The sequence below is a fragment of the Nanorana parkeri genome, unplaced genomic scaffold, assembly GCF_000935625.1.
Source record: "Nanorana parkeri isolate BGI_ZX_2015 unplaced genomic scaffold, ASM93562v1 scaffold118, whole genome shotgun sequence".
NCBI classification, from domain to species: Eukaryota; Metazoa; Chordata; class Amphibia; order Anura; family Dicroglossidae; genus Nanorana; species Nanorana parkeri.
Genome location: NW_017306386.1, coordinates 872,467 through 892,163, shown reverse-complemented (window position 1 = coordinate 892,163; position 19,697 = coordinate 872,467). Strand labels below are relative to the sequence as shown.

Sequence of the window (19,697 nt, the reverse complement as noted above, 5' to 3'; positions counted from 1 at the left end):
CCTTAGTAAAAATAGCCACCATGAGAAGAATGCGAGGAAAAGAAAAATACGGTACGCAAAGAATAAATAACCAGCAATTATCTAGAAGTATCGGTAGATTGTCATTACTAAACATTTCTAAATGTGTCTTTGTTGTCATTTTTCAGATAATGGTGAAGTTCCTATTGAATGTCTATATGCACAGCACATGCCCTCATTGATATACATTGCAATTTGGAATGCAAGTTGCGAGCCAAGTCTTCTTGTTCAACATTGGTACCTGATTTCACAAAGACTCTTTTGGCTGAATGACAGACATACTCAAATCTTGTTGAACGATTTCCCAGAAGAGTAAAGGCTATAACATGCAACCAGGCATTCCATATTAATGCCAGTTTTAGAATGGGATGTGCATCAAGCTCATATAGGTGTCCACAAACTTTTGACCATATAGTGTATTCTCAGTAGTTTCACTACTGAATTAATATTAGCAATTCTGTGGCAAATTATAAACAGTTCATATGACTAGGTTGCGGATGCTACAGAGTGATTTCTGTAATATCTTCCAACAAATACTTCCTCCAGCGTCATAACTTGTATATAGTTATTCATGGTACAATACAAATTAGGGTAGGTTACTACAATGGATGGAATTGTAGTAGTAAGTGCTAACCTTTTGCATTAAACTCTTTTATTCTAACAAGTTTCTTTTGCCTTCTCTTTCATGTCTTCCTCTTGGATTGGGTGACAGAGTTACCAGCTGAAGAAGGTAAGAGCTCTATCTTTTCATAATGTATATAGTATAGTGTAAGATATCCATAGACATTGGCAGTTTTTTTAAATAAAAATTTTAACATCTTACCATTTACGGTAGGTAGTACAGGCATCTCTGTACAAGGTGATAGGTTTCTCTGCTGTGTGTGCCTATTGTGGACAAAGAGTTAAATTATGCAAATGTGTTCCACTAAAATATACATTAGTCATCGCTGCATGATGATCTTTCACCTGCTTTGCAGTATTTTAATACATTAATCTACATTTTTGTATATATATGATTATCACACATTGAATTATCAGGATAGCCATTGTCAGCATCTAACCTCAGAAATAGGGTTGCCACCATTTCTTCAAACGAAACTCGAACACTCTAGCAACGCGCTGACATTTTTTTGGGAGAAGAAGTTGTAACGTATTCATATGTAAACAGCGTCACCCATTCATATGTAAATATCACAGTTGAGACTATTTTCAGTGGGGGGCCAGTAACCCCTATCTTAAAGGAGAACTATGGGGTCAGGACTTTTCCTCATAGTTCTCCTTAGGGTAACGGGAAGACACAAACTAGCGTCCTCCCGTTACCCTAAGCTCAGTATACCGCGAGCTACAGCTCACGGTATACTGAGACGCCGGAGCGGATCCAGACATCGATGTCGAGATCTGCCCAGCTGCGTGAGTGACAGCTGGCTCTGCCTATCTAGAGGCAGAGCCAGCTGTACCCGCCCCCTCCCTCGTCCGTTCCGCCAGTCAGCGCTGGCGGATCGGAGCGGGGAATCCAGCCCCTCCCCTGTCACGGCAGAGAGCCGTGACAGGATCGAGAGGCGAGTGAACGCCGGTATCTGTTCTCTCACCTCCCAATCTACTGAGCCGACCTGTGACAGTCTCATTGTCATAGGTCGGCTAGAACTAGGAGGTGAGTGGAAATCACACATCTCATAGTTCTCCTTTTTAATTTTGGTTGCCCCTGTCTGCCTGGCATCTTGTGTGCAGGTTTCTGCTGCCATGAAACCCGGACACAGCATTCAAAACCCGGACTGTCCGGGTGAATCCTGGACAGGTGGCAACCCAACTCGGAAAACATATCTGGTTAGTAGAGCTTGAGGTGGGGGTCTATAACATTTTATCCTACTGAACAATTATTGGATGTCTATGAAAGAGAGAGAAAAACAAACAACAGATTGATCAGGGATATGCATCTGATTGCCATCTAAAGTATGCAACTAGCTTAATTTGTTTTTGCTTTCCTACCCCTTTTTTTTGTTTTATTGTATAGGCTTGCACTTTTTCTAGCTCAAGGCCTCAGGGAGGAGCTTGGTAAAGAAAGTTATTATTTATCCAGACACAGAGATTGCTATGCAAGTTTGGTGTATGTAAGCAATGAAATACATCACAGTTTCAGATATTGTAGCTAGGTAATGTAATAAATTAGCCATTATCTTAAAATGATCAATACTCAAGAATGTTGAACTTGAGCCTTTTGTAGTCTAGCTAAATGCATAGTAATGCCATTGTGGGGCAAACATTGACACAGAACTCGCATGTTTAATACTTTACATGTTTCATCGTTCTAGGTAAATCTCTATGGGAACTAGTAGTGGAACAGTTTGAAGATCTCTTAGTACGGATACTTCTCCTAGCTGCATGTGTATCTTTTGTAAGTAACATTTTAGGTTTCTTTACGTTTGTGCTACCATGTGGAAATACTGTTTATGCAGCAGACTTTTTTTTATATATATTACCCACCATGATGGGTTATCACATCACTCTCAAAGTTTATTCTTTGACCTTTCTTCTGTCATGCTCAAAATGCTTAGAGTACATTATTGGAAAAATTACAAATTTCTGACCACCAGTTCATCCAGAATGTTACTGGATGTGCATTTTTACATGTGAAGGTTAAAATATAGCGCAAAGTTCTAACTGTTCCTGTCGGCTATCATATTGAAAAAGTTGACAACTTTTTCAATAATCGATTATAATCGATTATGTCGATTAGTTGTTGCAGCCCTAGTATACAGCCATTACATAAAAAAGTTAGTAGCTCCTCTCTTTTATTACTGAGCATAATCAACTACTGTATAATGACAGCTAAATGCAGGTGTGAAATTCTTTGTTTGAAAGCTTATTATCCAGAAAGATTTTAGACAAGTAATATAAACATTATGTTCATGGTATGACAGTGAAACATATTTGTTATTTTTTTTTTTTTTTTTTATGTAAGCAACTTGTAGCAAGTGCCATCGCTATTGATCAAAGACAAAGGTCACCATAAATTCCTATTTTAAATTGTTTGAAAAAGAAAATGGTTTAATCATCTTCTTGCTGCATTTTTATGGAAGAAAAGTCCTGTAGGATGATGTCTTCCAATATTTGTCACTCTGCCCTATAAGTGTGGCATAGGTTTAATGCTTCTTCCAATGGGCTTTCCATTATGCAATTACAATAATAACTTTAGAGTCTAGCAGTGAGAGTTTTACATTGATCTAATGAGATCAATGTTGGGATGTAGTCGGGATATCTGGAGAGGCCAGGAAAGATGGCTTGTTGGTGAAGTCACTAGCATCCACCCAGTAGTGCGTTTTGGATAGACTTGCCCTTCAAATTAATCTTGCAATTGGAGTATACCATTTCTCACAGTAAGCTTATAAAATGTTTGCTGCCCCTTTTTTTTTTTTTCTTGTCCTGTGTTGCCCAAATATTTCTTCACGTTGTGAAAATGCTTCTTAAAATGAGCAGCTGAAGCTACTGTAAAAATGCAAGTGGGTAGCTTACACTTCATGCTACAGCTATGGAGTGACTCCCAAACACAATGAGTAGGAGGTATAGTAAGAATTTATTGAAGTAAGCCTTAAATTTTACTTTGAAAGAGTTCCTGCAGTGTGTGTGGGAGTGAGATTTTTTTCCTGCTGTTTACAGCATGTGAGTCAGAACTATGCAGATTGATGTAGAATCCAGAAGGATGAGCAAGGTTAGAGCACTGAAGGAAAAAAAACTATAATGTACAGACTGCTATTGTCCCTTTTTATTTAGTGCTTTCCATTGTTCTTTCTGGGTTAAGAGGCTGCAGTCTTGAATCAAAACAGACTTTGACACATACTTTTCACCTTTACTGATTTTGTATGTCCTGGTCAGTTTTCACTTATTTTATTTACTCATTACTATTTATCAATGTATATTTTTCTTTACATGTTCCACAATACAGACATTTGATGTAAATATGAAACCATGATATAAGCAAAGAGTCCAGTTGGGGAGCCCCAACAAACTCCAGTATACTGATATAGTGGTAGTTGTAGCATGTACTGTCAATTCATAGTTTGTCAGCCTTGTTTGTCATTGTGTTTGAAAGAAGAAATGTGAGCCAAAGGCTAGGTCCACTAAAAAACAAAATAACTGTTAAATGCTGCAAAAATAAAACACTTTGCAGCTTACTTATTTTAAGGTAAAACTTAATTGGCTAAAATTCCTGTAATGCTCATCAAGTTTTGATCACTTTTTCTGACGCCTTTTGATAGTGTTTTCCTCTCAATCTCTGTTTTGCAGACATATTACTGGTACAGGCAGTAAGAGGAAATGTCCTATAGGGTCACGGACATAAAAAAAAGTTGAGTAGATCTGTTATTGTTTTGCCACTGTTGGAGAGATTGCCCCTAACTTCCTTTCACTGATAAGGAAGGGGGGGGAGCAATTAACACAACAGACAGAGAGCAATAAACAGAGGATTCAACCCTTGTGCACTATAAAAAAAAATGTGGGTGTTCTACTTTAACGAATACAAGAGCAGCTATGCAGCAGGCACGTGTTTTGCTAAATTGGCTTTTACTCTCCCTGTTTTGCATGGAGTTCATATTAGTGTGCAATTCCTGTTTTTTTTTTTGATCCTTAAGGTATTTCATCCATGTTATGATATAAACATTGGTTAGATTGAATTAATTTGTCTAATCTAGCAAGAGCGTGTTCGTTCTTTCTGTAGCCTAAGTGCCCATTCACACTGGGCGTTTAATCGTGTGATTTCCGCCGCGTGATATCATGAGAAGTCGTCGTCCAATGATTTTCAATGGAGCTGTTCTATTGAACAGCTCCATGTCGCGGTCGCTTGTGCGAGACCCTTTTTCAAGCGGACGTCGCGCGATTTCTCTATTTGTGCATGCAGCCCGAGGAAGATCGTCGCCCTGAACAGTCGCGCTCTCCCAGCTGCGCGGATCCGCTCGGGGTAAGTGCCGCTTAGTGTGAATGGGGCCTTAGGTAGAGCTCAAGGAGACTTCAGCTGAAATTTTATGCAATGGGCAGATTACATGTTTTGTGTTTGGTGCCAGAAGTTACATTTCAGGGGAATAGCTATACCAGCCATATATGAAACAGTCAGACAAATGGTGAGGTTAACCAAAATTCCTCTTATTAGTTTACTTGACACTCTAAGTTTAAGAAATGAGGCTGCATTCTCCCTCTCCCTCTATAGAATCTCTATCTCTCTATCCATCTCTGACTGATGTAATAGAGATTTTGTTCTCAGTTTTCCGAATGTAACCATATTTTGTTGCAGTATCACCTTTGTTCAATTTACAACAGGAAGTAATAACATTTCCTCAAAGTATTGGAACATCTACATAATCTGACCTAATTCAGAACAGTTTTATATTATATTACAAATACACACAGGATACCTTTTGGGTGGCAGCCATTTAACCCACCAGTAAATGTCTTGGTTGTAAATCAAAACCACAGAACTCATGGAAATTCTAAACAAATATGAGCGTTCTGGTGGGAATTAAATCAAGCACACCAGCTCGGCAGGGTGCAAATATCAAGCACTTTAGTTTTTGGGACGATTGAACACTTAAACTCTTAAGCAGAACTCGGGGCAAAAAAAAAACCCCTAACCCTTGCAGTGGGGCTACCCCCGCACTCCAAGGGTTAACTGTTCAGGGCCTGTTCACATGAGTTTCAGGTGCGGATTTTTTTGCTTGAGTGTGGCTGTCAGTATGTTAGCTGCAGTGCAGTGCGTTTTTGACACGTTTTGCATTTCCGGACCGTTTCCTGATCGTACAAAATGTGACATGCAGTCTTTTTCTGTCGTAACCTGAACGGACTGCGCACGTAAGAACTGTAGCCCATAAAACACATAGGGATACATTGGGATGCATTTTTAGTGCAGGAGCGTACGGATCAGGTCAGCACAGAAAACGGACGTCGTGTGAACAGGCCCTGAATGGTCTAACAGCCAGCCAGGATCGCAGTTTGGGTATTTTCAGTAATTTTAGCTGTTATTTTATTTGATGAAGGGGTCATCCTTCCACCTCATGTCTATTTTTTTCTGGAACCAGTAGTGATTTTAAAGGACTCGTTCACACCATCTGGGACATGGTATGTTCCATATAATGCACCCCCTGCAGGGTGGTGTGATGCACGCATTTCACAGTTTACCATTTAAAAAAAAAACTTTTATTGAATTGTCATATAACTCTATGCAGCATAGCATGTTGTAACATGAGTGCCTAAAAATGCATGTATGGTGTGAACAGGGCCCATAGAAAACAATGGTTTTCTAAGTCCCCCTGAGTTCAGTTATATAGCATTCCTAACTGCTGAACAAATGACCTCTTCATGCAACTACACTTCAGAAGCGGGAATTGTATATTCCTTTTGTGATGGGATGCATTTTAAACCTAATGGTGAAGACCACACTTTAAAGTGATTGGTACAAGTCTGAGCTATGGTCTACATCAAGGGTGCACAAAATAATATGGAATTCAGGAGTCAGTTTGTCCAATCCAGGAGTCAGCATCGATTTTGTTAGGAGCCAGCTCCCTTGACATCACTTCGCTTAAACCTAAAAAGTTAGGAGCTAGCTACAATTTTAAATAACATTGGCTTCCTGGCTCCTAGGTTTTGTGCCCCAGTCTACGTGTGCCACATAAATGTGCACTTATCATGTGATCTACTTTATAATTATGTATAGCCCAGGAATAGGGTAGATGAAGTGTGGTGACTTTACTAATAGTGCAGTAGTGCAAGTATGTCAATTTCCTAAATATTATTTTTTGTTAGCAGTCTGTCTGCAAAATATGTTTGTTTTTGCAGCAGTGCAGCCCATAGAAATCATCTAAGCAGTTGCTACCTGGTTCCTGGAAGTTGCCAATGTAGCCTGTTGAACAGGTGTTTGCATATTAAAATATGTTAAAACACATATTTAAAGAACTGAAAATGTCAGTGATCACTCAGTGACTATAAATTGTACTTTTCAGCAATTAATAATGTCATTATTCAGATAAAGAGCTGTTCTATTCATAGACATTGTAATGCTGTCCATTTTAACAAGAGAATCATTTGGCAAAAGGAGACTGTTGGGTGGACGCTTCCTTGAATGGAGATTATAATTGGAGGTAGATTGTTCCTTAAAGAATTTTGGTGGTCAAATATAGTGCAATGATGCACGCCAACCCATGACAAGTAATCAGATGTCAGCTGAAAGACAATTGGAGGCAGTTTTTAGATAAACTGCTACAGGTTTTTGCTCTTTGCAGTTTGCTTCATTAATTTGATTTGCCTCGGCTTATTGCATGTCTTTGAAAATCCAGAGAGAAGATATTTATATCTGCATTTCCAGTTTTGTTCTCAACTACAGCTTTTATGAAGCTGTCTTGCAATTCCTAATTTTATTTATTTATTTTAATTCAATTTATATTGCAGTAGAAATGTGACTTGTGTTAGAACAAGAGCACGGCAATTTCATGCAAGGCTGGCCCAAGCCACATGCTCAGGAGATTTTGATTCTTTTGAGTCCCAAGGCCACATAATTAGTCAGTAGGTGATTCAACATCTACTCATAAATGAAATATGTTTAGGTGAACTTTTCCTTGAAAAAATGTTCTTAAAGGGAATGTATTATTGTTTCCATATTCATGTATCTGCGTGTGTCATACTGAAAGCTGGCAGCTATAGTTGCTCATTATATATGCAAGATCCTCTTATTGTTTTGCAATGAAACACAATAGTTCAGCTTTACTGCTGCTTTTTCCAATGCAAGTCTCAGTCAGGTGACTCACTGACAACAATGCACTCCCTGATTGGCTGATATTTCTTCTCAACATTTTTTAAAGTGGAACTAAAGCCAAAACATGTTTGTTTTTTACATCTGTGTCCCATCCACTGGGGTGATTTCCCTTCACTTCCTGTGCAATAACCACAATGGGAAGTGAGAGGAAATCCCTCCAAAGTGAAGGAAATCCAAATTATCCCAAATCCCAACTAGAGTCCCTTTGCAAGATTACCAATTTATTCCTGTTCTGGTGATCACCCTAAATGTATTTTCTTTCATATTCAGTGAAAATAGCCATAAGGAAAAATAGCGTGGAGAGGGATTAGAACGCCTGTCGGGTTTTCATTGCTGCCTGTGCCCCCATTAGGCAGATTCACTCTATCAAACAAAACAAAATCTGGGCTTCGTTGCGCTTAGGCATTGCCTAATCTACTCTGCGTACTCTTTAACGTCTAATTTACAAATTCCTAGATCTAATGCAACAAAAGGTCCCATGCGTCGCTGACTTTGACTACAAGCTCTGCCGATACACATGGTCCACCTTTTAGAAAGCCAGTCCAAGGAAATAATGTGCAAAAGAAAACAAAACTATTATATATAAAAAAAAAATCTATAAAAATAGGTGGCAATGGTTTAGGATTTTCAATGCTTTAGCACAGTGGTTCTCAACCTGTGTAACCTCAGGACCCACATTTGTCCTTGGTCATTAAGTCGCGACCCAAGTCGCACCGCATTGGAACGCACGGCATTGAGGTACCGCACGTTCCGATGCGGGCAATCAAACTGTGGACAGGAGATGCGTTTGGGGTGCCGTTCAAATGAATGGCAATGCAACACAACTCCCACACCAGAATTTGCGGTAGGTGCGATTTTTTGCCAATCACGGCAGGCTTTCTATTCATTAATACAAGCCTGCCGTGATTGCGCCGCGACACGTGATTGCCGTGATGGCGCCGCGACCCACTGCAGAAGGGCTCGCGACCCAATTTTGGGTCGCGACCCATGAGTTGAGAACCACTAGCAAACTATATTTCATTTACTTTAGGGTTAAAGAAAACTTGACATTTTAGATATGATCAAAATAATTTATATACAAAATAGTGTGAAAAAGTATATCTCTTTAAAGACATGAAAACATAACCCAGGGTATTGTTTCTTAGATGTTCCAGTATGTAAGATTTTAATTATGTTTTTAGCATATGTGCTTGTCAAGTTGATACAACATAACATTATCTCAAGATTAATTGTTTTAAATGAATCTCTTGGAGCAGGGCTACACATGCTCACACATGCTCACACACGCTCTTTCATATTGCTGCCATACATGGCATAATAATAACACTGAATATATTATACTTCTTACAGGCATGCACGCAGCAAATGAATAAAAGTTGTACTGTTCCGAATAATTTATACAGCACCATTAATTTGAGTCATACTTCTTTACTGGGTCTGTAATAAGTATTTTAGCTAGTACCGAGCCTATTAACTGATTGGAGCAAAACTATAGCTGATAACAACTGGCAATTACTTCAGACTGGAGTGCCACATGCCTGCTGTAACATTTGCCATCTGCCTTGCTAAGGCTCTTAATATTTGTGTGCATTTATAGGTGTAGGTTCTGTTTCCTCCCAAAAGATCAATATGGGAGGAGGAAAATAAGTGCTTTCCTTTTGCCAGATGCAGCAGTGAGGATGAAGATCCGGAATCGTCAGACAAATTTATAATACTGAAATAACTGGATATCATTTAGTAATTTTTTTTATAATTTAACCACTTTAATACCAGCATGTTGCATCCCTTTCCTTACCAGACCATTTTTACAGCTTTCAATTTCTTTGACTTTTACTCTTATCATGCCATACTGAAACCAAATACAATTTTTTGAAAACTGGTGCATTTTGACAGAAATGCAGGGGTGCCTATTTTTTGTCATGACTGTATCAAGGAAAAAATACTGAAACATGTTCAAGGAAGAAAACTCTTTCGTGTACGGTCTGTTAAAAACAAAAACAAAAAAAACCCATAATAAATGCCAGCACATTACACACACCCCAAAATGACCCCTTTCTGGAAATTGGACACCCCAAGAATAATCCTATTTATTGCCCTATCATTTTTTAAAGGAAGAAACCTGCTGATGTTGAGGTGGTTAATGTGGGCTTATGCTTTAAAAGTCACCCACTGAAGACAAGTGCATTTCTTCTGTTATTAGTGGAAGAAAGTTGCCTGAAGGACAAAATTGCATTTCACTGAAATTGAAACCCTTTTATAACTAATCCCCCCAACCCCCCTCCCAGACAAAAAACAATCCCACAATTATTCATGGTAAGTGGCATTGTAAAAACCTCCATCATTGGTGGTAAGTGGCACTTAAACCCCTAAACCAGGGATGTCAAAACTGCGGCCCTCTAGCTGCGGTGGAACTACGAATCCCATATCAGGCGGCCAACACAGCCGTGGCTCAGCAGGGAGAAGAGGGGCGGCACAGGCTCCAGCTTCTCCTCGGATCCCCGCCTTTATGGACAGAGGCAGCAGGGATTCAATGAGCACTGCAGCAGGTGGGGTGGGGTTGGGGGGCGGACGAAGGAGCCTTCATTCAGGATGGCTGAGTGGTGAGGAGAGAGAGAGAGAGAGACGCTCAGCCAGGATATTACAGCCGGCGGCTCTCCTCACCGCGCGGCAATCCTGAAGTGACGGCGCTCCCTCCTCTGCCCCCCTGCCAGCTGAATGAACTGTAAAATGGAGGCAGCGGTGTGGACTTACATTGCGGAATATAATGGAGAGCAGAGAATTATGGAGCATTTATTACGGACCTCTCATTTTGAGAATTTTAGTTCTTTGGCTATCAGGCTGATGTTTTGGCTTTAACTCTTTGGGAGTTGGCCTTAGAAAAGTGAGAGAACTCCTCATCACTAGTTTGTCACTTATTTACATAATTTTTTATTACATTGTATACAAGTTTTTGAATTGGTTATCGGTTTGTAAATATTACGTTTCTTGTTCCATGTTATTTGGATTTGTTCTTCAAATGTATTTTGGGTGTCCTAAAATGGATGCTTGATTTCCAAACACATCCTACACAGTCTAGACTTCTGTTCTTTGAAAGACGAGGCATGAGGAAATGTTTACACTGTTCCCAAAGTACAGCAGATTAGCATCATGAGACTGGGACTCTACAACTGTGCAGTATACTTAGCTTAAAAAAAATTAAATGCATTTGTTTGGATAATGCGAGTGTGTGACATAAATATTTAAACCGTTTTTGTTCAACACATAATTTCTTCATCTAAAAGAACAAAACGTTTAAAACACGCTTCTCTATATATTCTGGACCTGAACTACATCGTTGGATACATTCTGGGTGTGTATCCACAAGGACAAAAAAGTTTGTTCTAAAAAAAAAATTAGAATTTTTAAAACTTTTTTTTTTTTTGAACATCCAATAATTTTAAAATTTTATGTGAATAAAATTGACTTGGATACATATGTTTAAGACAATCAGAATCCCCAGCAATCTAAAGTATTTAGCAAAGTGCTTCCTTGGTCTAGAAGAGCTGGCCATGCCATTTCGTCAGTCTTGTGCCTATTTTCCAAGCTCTGCATTTTGCCATTTCCTTTGAACTTGCTACATACAGTATTTCCGCATTTAATGGTTGCAGACTTGGTAATGCTATAACTTCTCACAATTTCGCTCTCACATTGTATGCAGTGTGCTTGGCAATTTTTAGCCAGGGTTAGGCTAGGTTCACTCCTAGGTGATTGCGCTGGTAAACTGTTTTTGCACGCTTTTGCTTTGAAAGCCGCGCGGTTTTCAATGCATAGAGAGGTTGATGGGACCCAAACCACGACCAACTGCTCAAGTATAGCTCCGGCACCTTTTTTGCACAACAGGTGATTTCGGCCACACGGCGTAAAGGTGTGAATAGGCTGAATTGCTTTGCATGCAGATCTCTGTTTTTGTGCGCCAGCCCTTAGTTGCATCAGGAGTTAAGTGGTATATTGGGCAGGAGTTAAGTGGTATATTGGGCATCAACTATTGGACTATATTGCAATTGCCATTAATATAGGTGTAACTGTTCAAAGTGACTCTGTCAATAGAAAAGTGTGGGAGGTGCCTTTTTACTGGGCCTCTTTTGAAAATGCTTGTCCTCTGGCATCGAAGTCAAATCTGAAACAAGCTTGCTGCAAATAATTGTCAGAGGTGTCAGAATACGTTATTTGTTTATCATGGATCAGAGACTCCGAAAGCATTGAAGCCAAGACATCTGATAGCTATCATTCTCAGCAATGGCAGCCTCTATAGTCTTTTTATAACAGTCACTTAAAAATGGAGCTGAAATCAGATTTTTTTTTTTTTTTTTTTTAATGTTAAAGCAGAACTTGAGCGTGGAAGGGTGGGTGGGATTTATAAATAACTTGCAGGTTGCAGTAACTCATCGCAAACTTTCCTCTTTACGGTATATTTTTCTTGTTGCTCCAATGACCACTCCATGCTGTCGATTGCCGCTGCACAGCTTTCAGTGACATCTTGACAGAAGCTTCTCCTACTGTAAGCATTCTTCTCCTTTGCAAATAGGGCAGATAGAAAAAGGGAAAGGGCGCACCCAGAAAGTCGGCACCCAGTATTGGAATGCTGAGCATTCCAGCACTGGACACTGTTTCATCAGGCATCACAAGGAAGAATTGTAGATCGGTACCTCCCTTGATGCAGAAGTAAAATGCCATCTTTCTTCTTCCTGGACATAAATCCTCCACAGTGCCATCCCTAGCCTGCTGCAAAGCCTTAAGCCCCATAATGCCTCCAACTTCCAATAGTAAATACTATCCTTGTTGCACTCCTTACCGAAATGTCACTTGTAGTGGGGGGTGCTCGCAGTCACTGCGGATGGCACTGCAGAATTGTAGAAATGTCACCAGCACACCAGTCCTTTTTAGGTTAGCAAAAGCTTCATTTATTGAAGTTCTTTGTCATATGAACAAGCGCTTTCGGTACCACACAGGGTCCCTTCATCAGACTTTAGCATTGCATTGAGGTAAAGTCTGATGAAGGGACCCTGTGTGATCCCGAAAAGCGCTTGTTCATATGACAAAGAACTTCAATAAATTAAGCTTTTGCTATCCTAAAAGGACTGGTGTGCTGGTGATGTTTCTACAATTCAACTTCCAATAATGACCCTCAGCTCCTGGAAAGACCCACAGCCCCCTCCAGAACGCTTATCCCCCACATTGACACCTGGCCCCTTACAGATGCTTACCGCCCCATCCAGAGCCTAGAGCACACTTCAAAGCTCTCTCTATATATCTCTTCTCATTGGCTCGAACATCAGGACATTTTTCTCTCCTACTGACCTCATGTCCAAAGCTTTCCTCCTTTTCCTGATCACTAATGTGACGGTAATTGCACTGACTATCAAAGCATAACAGCTGCATTTGCACTAACCCCGCATATAAAATAGGGGGAACATTTCAGTGACAAAAACTGGATATTTCTGTGCTGTCCACAAATGTAGTATAAGGGCTGTTTTTGTTTTGTCAATGTAAAGAGAGCTGTTATTAAAGATGTAGCATGATGGTGAGGAGAGGTTCTGTTATTAGGAATGCAATATCATTGCAAAGTGCTGGGTGCCACAGAGATAAGGTGCTAGGGGGCCTCATCCGAATGTATGGGGTCTGATGACTTGTACTTATGCACCTAATACAAAGTTTATTCTACCATAATCTGGGCATGCTGGCACTTTTTTTTTTTTTTTTAAATTATTATTATTTTCACAGTAAAGTGGCACTTTAAATGCATGTTTGTGAAGTAATGGTAACTGTTACCTGTATATTTGCCTCTCACACTCCTCCTTTATGATAATAATGCCTTCATCTGCATTTTATTCCAGAATGGTATGGTCTGTGTTCAGGCATGGTATGGTCTGTGTTCAGGCATAATCTACTTACTGAACTAAGACGCTATATCAGAAATTCAACAATCGTAAATCTGGTACCTGTACAGTTCTTTGATTTTTTTTCACAAATGCCTACCACAGATCAGCCCCGGTTACAGCCTCTTTTTCCTAAAAATTACAATGTTGTTGTTTTAAGTGAAAGGCTTTTTGGAGAGAAGACTGGAGGGGGTATTATAATTTCAGCCTAGGCAGCCTAGTCAGAGTTTCCATCTTTACTGAGGTATTTTTTTTATAAAAACATATGTCAGCAATGTACACCAAGTAAACCTGAAGCAGGCATATTGTGTGCAGAGGCGGAGCTGCTGTTTACTGATCATGTTAGGATGAATAACAGGGAGGGGGAGAGCCGTTTAGAGTCTACATTGTATCCTACCCTGGTATCCGACTGAGTTTCCTTTGGAGAAAATGTTGTATTTCTAGGCTTCAGGCCTAATACAAATTTAATTAAAAAGTAAAGAAAGCCTGCAATGCGAGTCATGAAAGTGTGCACATGTATACATCATCACTGCACCTCTTCATTACCACAATAAGTGCAAATCGCTTACATAGGTGGAATTGGACTTTAAGGGTTCATTCGCATTTGTCACTTGCTTTTTTATGTAGAGATCTGTCTGCAGAATCTGTCGGGTTAGATTTATTATTTTTTAATTACAGGTATTTATATAGCACCGACAATTTACGCAGCGCTTTTACATAGCGTACATTCACATCAGTCCCTGCCCTCATGGAGCTTACAATGTAAGGTCCCTATATACCATGCATACATACAGGGCCGATTTAGACAGGAGCCAATTTGCCTTCCAGCATGTCTTTGGATACTTTGTTTATGCTTCTACCGTGTTTCCCCGAAAATAAGACACTGTCTTATATTTTTTTTTGGCTCAAAAAAACACACTAGGTCTTTATTTTCAGGGTAGGTCTTATTTTATTTTAATGTACAACAATCCACACTTATTCATGTAGAAAGGTCTACATGTATTCATGTACAAAAATATGGTGATCAGGGCAATCAGGGGTGCCATACCTTTTCAAGAGCAATTTGCTAACCAATCGCTGGCCAGAATGAGCGAAGCGCACTTTCACTATCAATTACTCACAGGCGGGGTGCATTTGGTATCACTCCGCCTGTGATAGGAGTTCAAGTTCCCCCTTATGCCACCACCGGCCCTGGGAATAATTACAACTCGGTCTTATTTTCGGGATAGGTCTTATTTTTGGCGGGAAACAGGGTAGATGCTTAAAATGATGCGTGTTTACGCACGTTTACATGCATATGCATTTAGATGCAGCTGACCTTTGTCCATTGAAACAGTCCATTTAAGTAACGAGATTTCAGAAAATAAACGTGCCTCGCGTTTATACATGTTTACATGCATTTTGGAGCGTTTAGAAGTTAAAATTGATTCCTGGATGCACCTGACTTCTTCTATATTTTCCTGATGCAGCTAAACTGACTGCAGATAAAAAAGAGCATCTAAACACAAGGTGTGAATTGATCCATTGGAAATCATTAGATGCATATATATGTGTTTAGAAAACTATTGTAAATGTATCTAATTGCACCTAGAATGAATATAGAAATTCTTTCAATTGAAAATATAACATGTTGACAGTTGCAAAATGCAGACACCAGAGTCAGTATGAGTCATTTAACTTGACAATAACTCTGACTAGTGTTTCAGTTTTAGGTCAGGCCTGAGAACCAGAAAAGCAGATATTTGCGCATTCCTTCACTGCTGCTAGGTTAATCAGTGTTCTCACGGCAAGGGGCTTTTTTTTATGTGGACTTCAAAGGGTGTTTCTTTATTGTCTATTGACGGACACAGGAATTGTAAGAACTCTTAGGCCTTGTTCACACCAAATGCAGACCAGATCCGGTCAGGTTTCTGCACACGCACGATGCGTTTTTGATGCGGTTTTTTTTTGCATGAAAAGCAGCTGCAGGTGTCAGTGAGCAAACAGGCAGTGTGATAAGGAGGAGTGGTGGGGGGGAAGGGGGTGGATGGAATACTGCATTTGAGGAACTACTAGTATACAATGCCATTCACATTGAAGTACTCACCACAGCTCTCATCTGTCAAGGACATATCCTTATATCCTGGGAAAACTCTCCCTGCTATCCAACTCCACTGGTCAGCCTTCTTTCTATTGTTCTTATATTGAAAGTGTCTGTTGTCATATAGCTCAGGGCACTGTTGAACCATACTTATGAATCTCTCTGGGTCACAAAACTGGTCCACCATTTTTCCTTTGCTCTCCAGCTCACAAGGTCACCTTTTCCAAAGACAGGAAGTGACAAAGGAAGATTAGGTCATGACAGATGACCATAGAGGTTTTTTTCTTTATAGTTATTTTTTCCCATTGAATTGCATTGGGTTGCGTTTTTGATGCGTTCCAGAGCAGGTAATATAGGGCTTGCCGCAGTTTTTTCACCTGCTCTGGATCTGGTCTGGATCCGCACGCTGCGATGTGAACTGGAGGTCAAAATACCATAGGAATACATTGGATGCAGTTTTGATCCGGTCTGCACCTGCTCTGGTCTGGATCTGCTCCACGCTTGGTGTGAACAAGGCCTAAGGCCTAAGAACAATAGAAAGAAGGCTGACCAGTGGAGTTTGATAGCAGGGAGAGTTTTCCCAGGATATAAGGATATGTCCTTGACAGATAAGGAGAGCTGTGGGGAGTACTTCAATGTGAATGGCATTGTCTACTAGTAGTTCCTCAAATGCAGTATTCCATCCACACCCCTTCCCCCCCCACCACTCCTCCTTATCACACTGCCTTATAATGCCGCCTTCAGGAGGTTGGGACCCTGACGAAGAAAAAAACGTTAAGCCAGCCCTGATGTAACCCCTCATTAACAATCATAGCTCTGGTTTTTGTCCTAGCAGGTCCGACGTCTTGGACCTATATTTTTGCTAGTCCTTTTTTCTTTATTAAAGATACTAGATACACCAAAGAAATGTTTGGTTCTTCTGTGTCTTCAATCAAGACTTCAGTTACGCTGCTTAAGTTAGTCTCTACACAGCAGTTGTTTGTATTGGCTTATTCTTGGCAACCTGGACAGCTCTGGGCTGAAGACTGCAGGGCTAGCCTGCAAAGTGACCTTCGGGCACTGGGCTTGGTATTGTGGAACTTTCTAGAACTTTGTGTACTGCGTAAGCCGCAGAACGCTCAACTGGTTCAGAGCTGTGGCACAGCCTCTGGTGTGACCCAGTACCTGAAGACTGGGGTAGTGATCGATGACCATCGACATTTTAACATGGCAATTTTTGAGGCTGCGATAAAACAGAGTGCTGACATCATCTACTAGCTGAAGTGTTCTCACCATTCAGCCTAGAGGAAGCTATATCCCAGAGCTGCTTCTTCTAGTTCCACTGAGGGCAGCGATCAAGCATGGTCTATGCTTGATCAGCTTTAATAGACTGCAAAGGTGACATTAGGGGTCTAAATCATGCCTAAAATGTGCATTTTTGTATGGGCAAAATTAAATTGCAAAAACGGCTCTGACAGCAAAAGGGTTAATGGACCGTACACTGATGCCATCTGCCATGGAAGAGTCCAAATCTGACCCTACATAGCCTCAATCTCTAAGTGTGACTGGGGCCCCTATTATTAGCTCTGATTCGCAGTCCTTGTAGTCTGCTGCTAAAGAGACTGTATTTCAGAAAATTACATATATCTCCAATTTTCAATTGATTGATGCAGTGCGTTCTACCATGCAGTTGGCAGCAAAGACCTTTTCAACACACTCTGCTTTTAAACCATTGCTCTGTGAGGACTGGAAGGAACCTATGCATTCATGGGCCCCTGCTGACAGTGTAAAGGAGCTTTTTTTTTTCCTTTTGAAAATGAATTTATTGATAAGTGGTCTCTGTCTGCTATTGGCACTCATCCACCTTATTGAGCATACCACTAAAAAGGTTGATGGTGCCCTTACCGTTACATTTTTTACTGATGGTGAATGGTTGGTCCTCTATTCATTGGTTGAGACTCATGTTTCTTTCTGGTAGCACATTTCCCCCCCCCCCCAGTAGTGTTCATCTGGCCTACTCTGGAGCACCAGCTCAGTCCCTTCCTTTTGATTGTAACAATTTCCAAACATTTTTATTTATTTTTTACCATAAAATCATCTTCTTGAAGTTCATTGAGGGACACCCACCCTACTGAGTTATTGCCTTTTTATATACGGTGTGCTCTAAAAACTGAGGAATGATGGTTGGATGCTGGGCCATATTAGGGCTGGCTTCACGTTTTGTGCTTGCCATTGTCCTAACCTCCTGAAGGGGGGGGGGAATTATAACTCAACTGTTCAAGAATTTCTTATTGTAGTCATGAAAGGCTTAATAATGTATTTTATTTTGTATTTCAGGTACTGGCATGGTTTGAGGCAGGAGAAGAAACTACAACTGCCTTTGTGGAGCCTATAGTTATTGTCATGATCCTAATTGTAAATGCGTTCGTAGGCGTTTGGCAGGTATGTTATTCATCTTGTATACTTTTAGGCCTGTGTAAGAATTATTATTATTATTATTTTTTTACTCTGCTGCATCTATTACTGTGCTTTATGACTAATTAAAGAGGAACTGAACTCTGGAAGATGTGCCCAGAAAAGGCAGGCAGAGGTCAAAGGACTAAGCACCAGTGTTGACCATGGTCTAGCTGCAGATCTTTTTTTCCTATTGCTGACATACCATGCCTTGTTTTGCACCGTGGAGGCAGCCATCTCCGTAGAGGCAGGGCTTTGCTTCCTCATCTCAGAACCCCCAGCAAGGAGAACAGTAAGGGGCATAGTAGTGATATCACCAAATCTTCCTCCAAATCTGCTGAGACAAGCAGTCAGAGGCAGCAGTGCCTTAGATCTCACACTGTAGACATACAGCTGGGGCTGTATGCACCGAGTGCCTAGGCATGCTCAAATACCAGGAAGTACACTGCTGTTTTTTCCATAGCAAATCTTCACTATTTGAGATTAGGACCACTGTAAAAGGATAATTCTTCAATTTTATGGCACATTTTATATTTTCAAAAGCACTATTGAAAGCTTTGCTATGAATTAGAGTATACTACATCAAAATACATGGTTGTTGGGTTCTATTTGCCTCCTCTACATTTTCTAAAGCAGAGATCTTCATGTTACAATATACGTTTTTATAATCGATTACACCTGTGCCATACCAATCTTTTAACATTAAGTGAAAACTTGCGAACATAAACTCTAGAAAGCTGTGTCCAAAAAAGACTAGTTACTAGGGATGCACCGATATATCGGCCGCCAAAACATATTGGCCGAAAATGGCACTTTTGGCATAATGCCGAAAGAGCCATGTTTCGGCTGATACATCGGCGCATCCCTGCTTTCTTTTCTCCCCGCTGGGCGCTGTTCTATGTCCCAGCGGGGAGAAAAGAAAGTGATAGCCGGCCGAACGCTGCAGGACGATAGCGCTGTGAGCGGCCGGCTTCTCTTCTACCGCAACGCTCGGCCGCCTATCACAGTCCGGCAGAGCGGTGTGGGGGCGGAGACAGCGCTGTCACAGGAGGCTGGGCTCTCCTCTCTACACCGCTCGATCAGCCTCCTGTGACAGCGTGTCAGAGAGAAAAGCAAGGTACACACACTCAGCGATCAGTGATCGCTGAGTGTGTGTACATAATTGAGTATATGGTATGTTAACTATATCCTCAATTATGAATGAATGGGAGTGATCTACATCACCCCCATTCATTCATAATTGTAGTTATAGTAAACAAACAATGTTATCAATGAACAGGAACACTCATAGAGGATTCCTGTTCATTGATAACAGGGGACACAGAAAAAGAGATTGAGGACTCTGTGTTCTCAATCTCTTTTTCTATTTTAAAAGGGAAATAGCAGGGGTCTGTTTAGACCCCTAATATTTCCCTGAAGCCCTTAACAGTAAAGTTAAAAAATAAAAATATTTAATAAA

General features: G+C 40.5%; 1 protein-coding gene across 1 annotated transcript in view; it reads left to right on the top strand.

Annotated features, from left to right (window-relative positions):
- The window catches only part of ATP2A3 (ATPase sarcoplasmic/endoplasmic reticulum Ca2+ transporting 3), a 175,316-nt gene that overhangs the window by 53,651 nt on the left and 101,968 nt on the right, over positions 1-19,697 (top strand). The window contains exons 2-4 of the mRNA XM_018553372.1: positions 731-748; positions 2,328-2,410; positions 18,122-18,226. Of these exons, the coding sequence (XP_018408874.1) occupies positions 731-748; positions 2,328-2,410; positions 18,122-18,226 (206 nt within the window). The remainder of the gene's footprint in view (positions 1-730; positions 749-2,327; positions 2,411-18,121; positions 18,227-19,697) is intronic.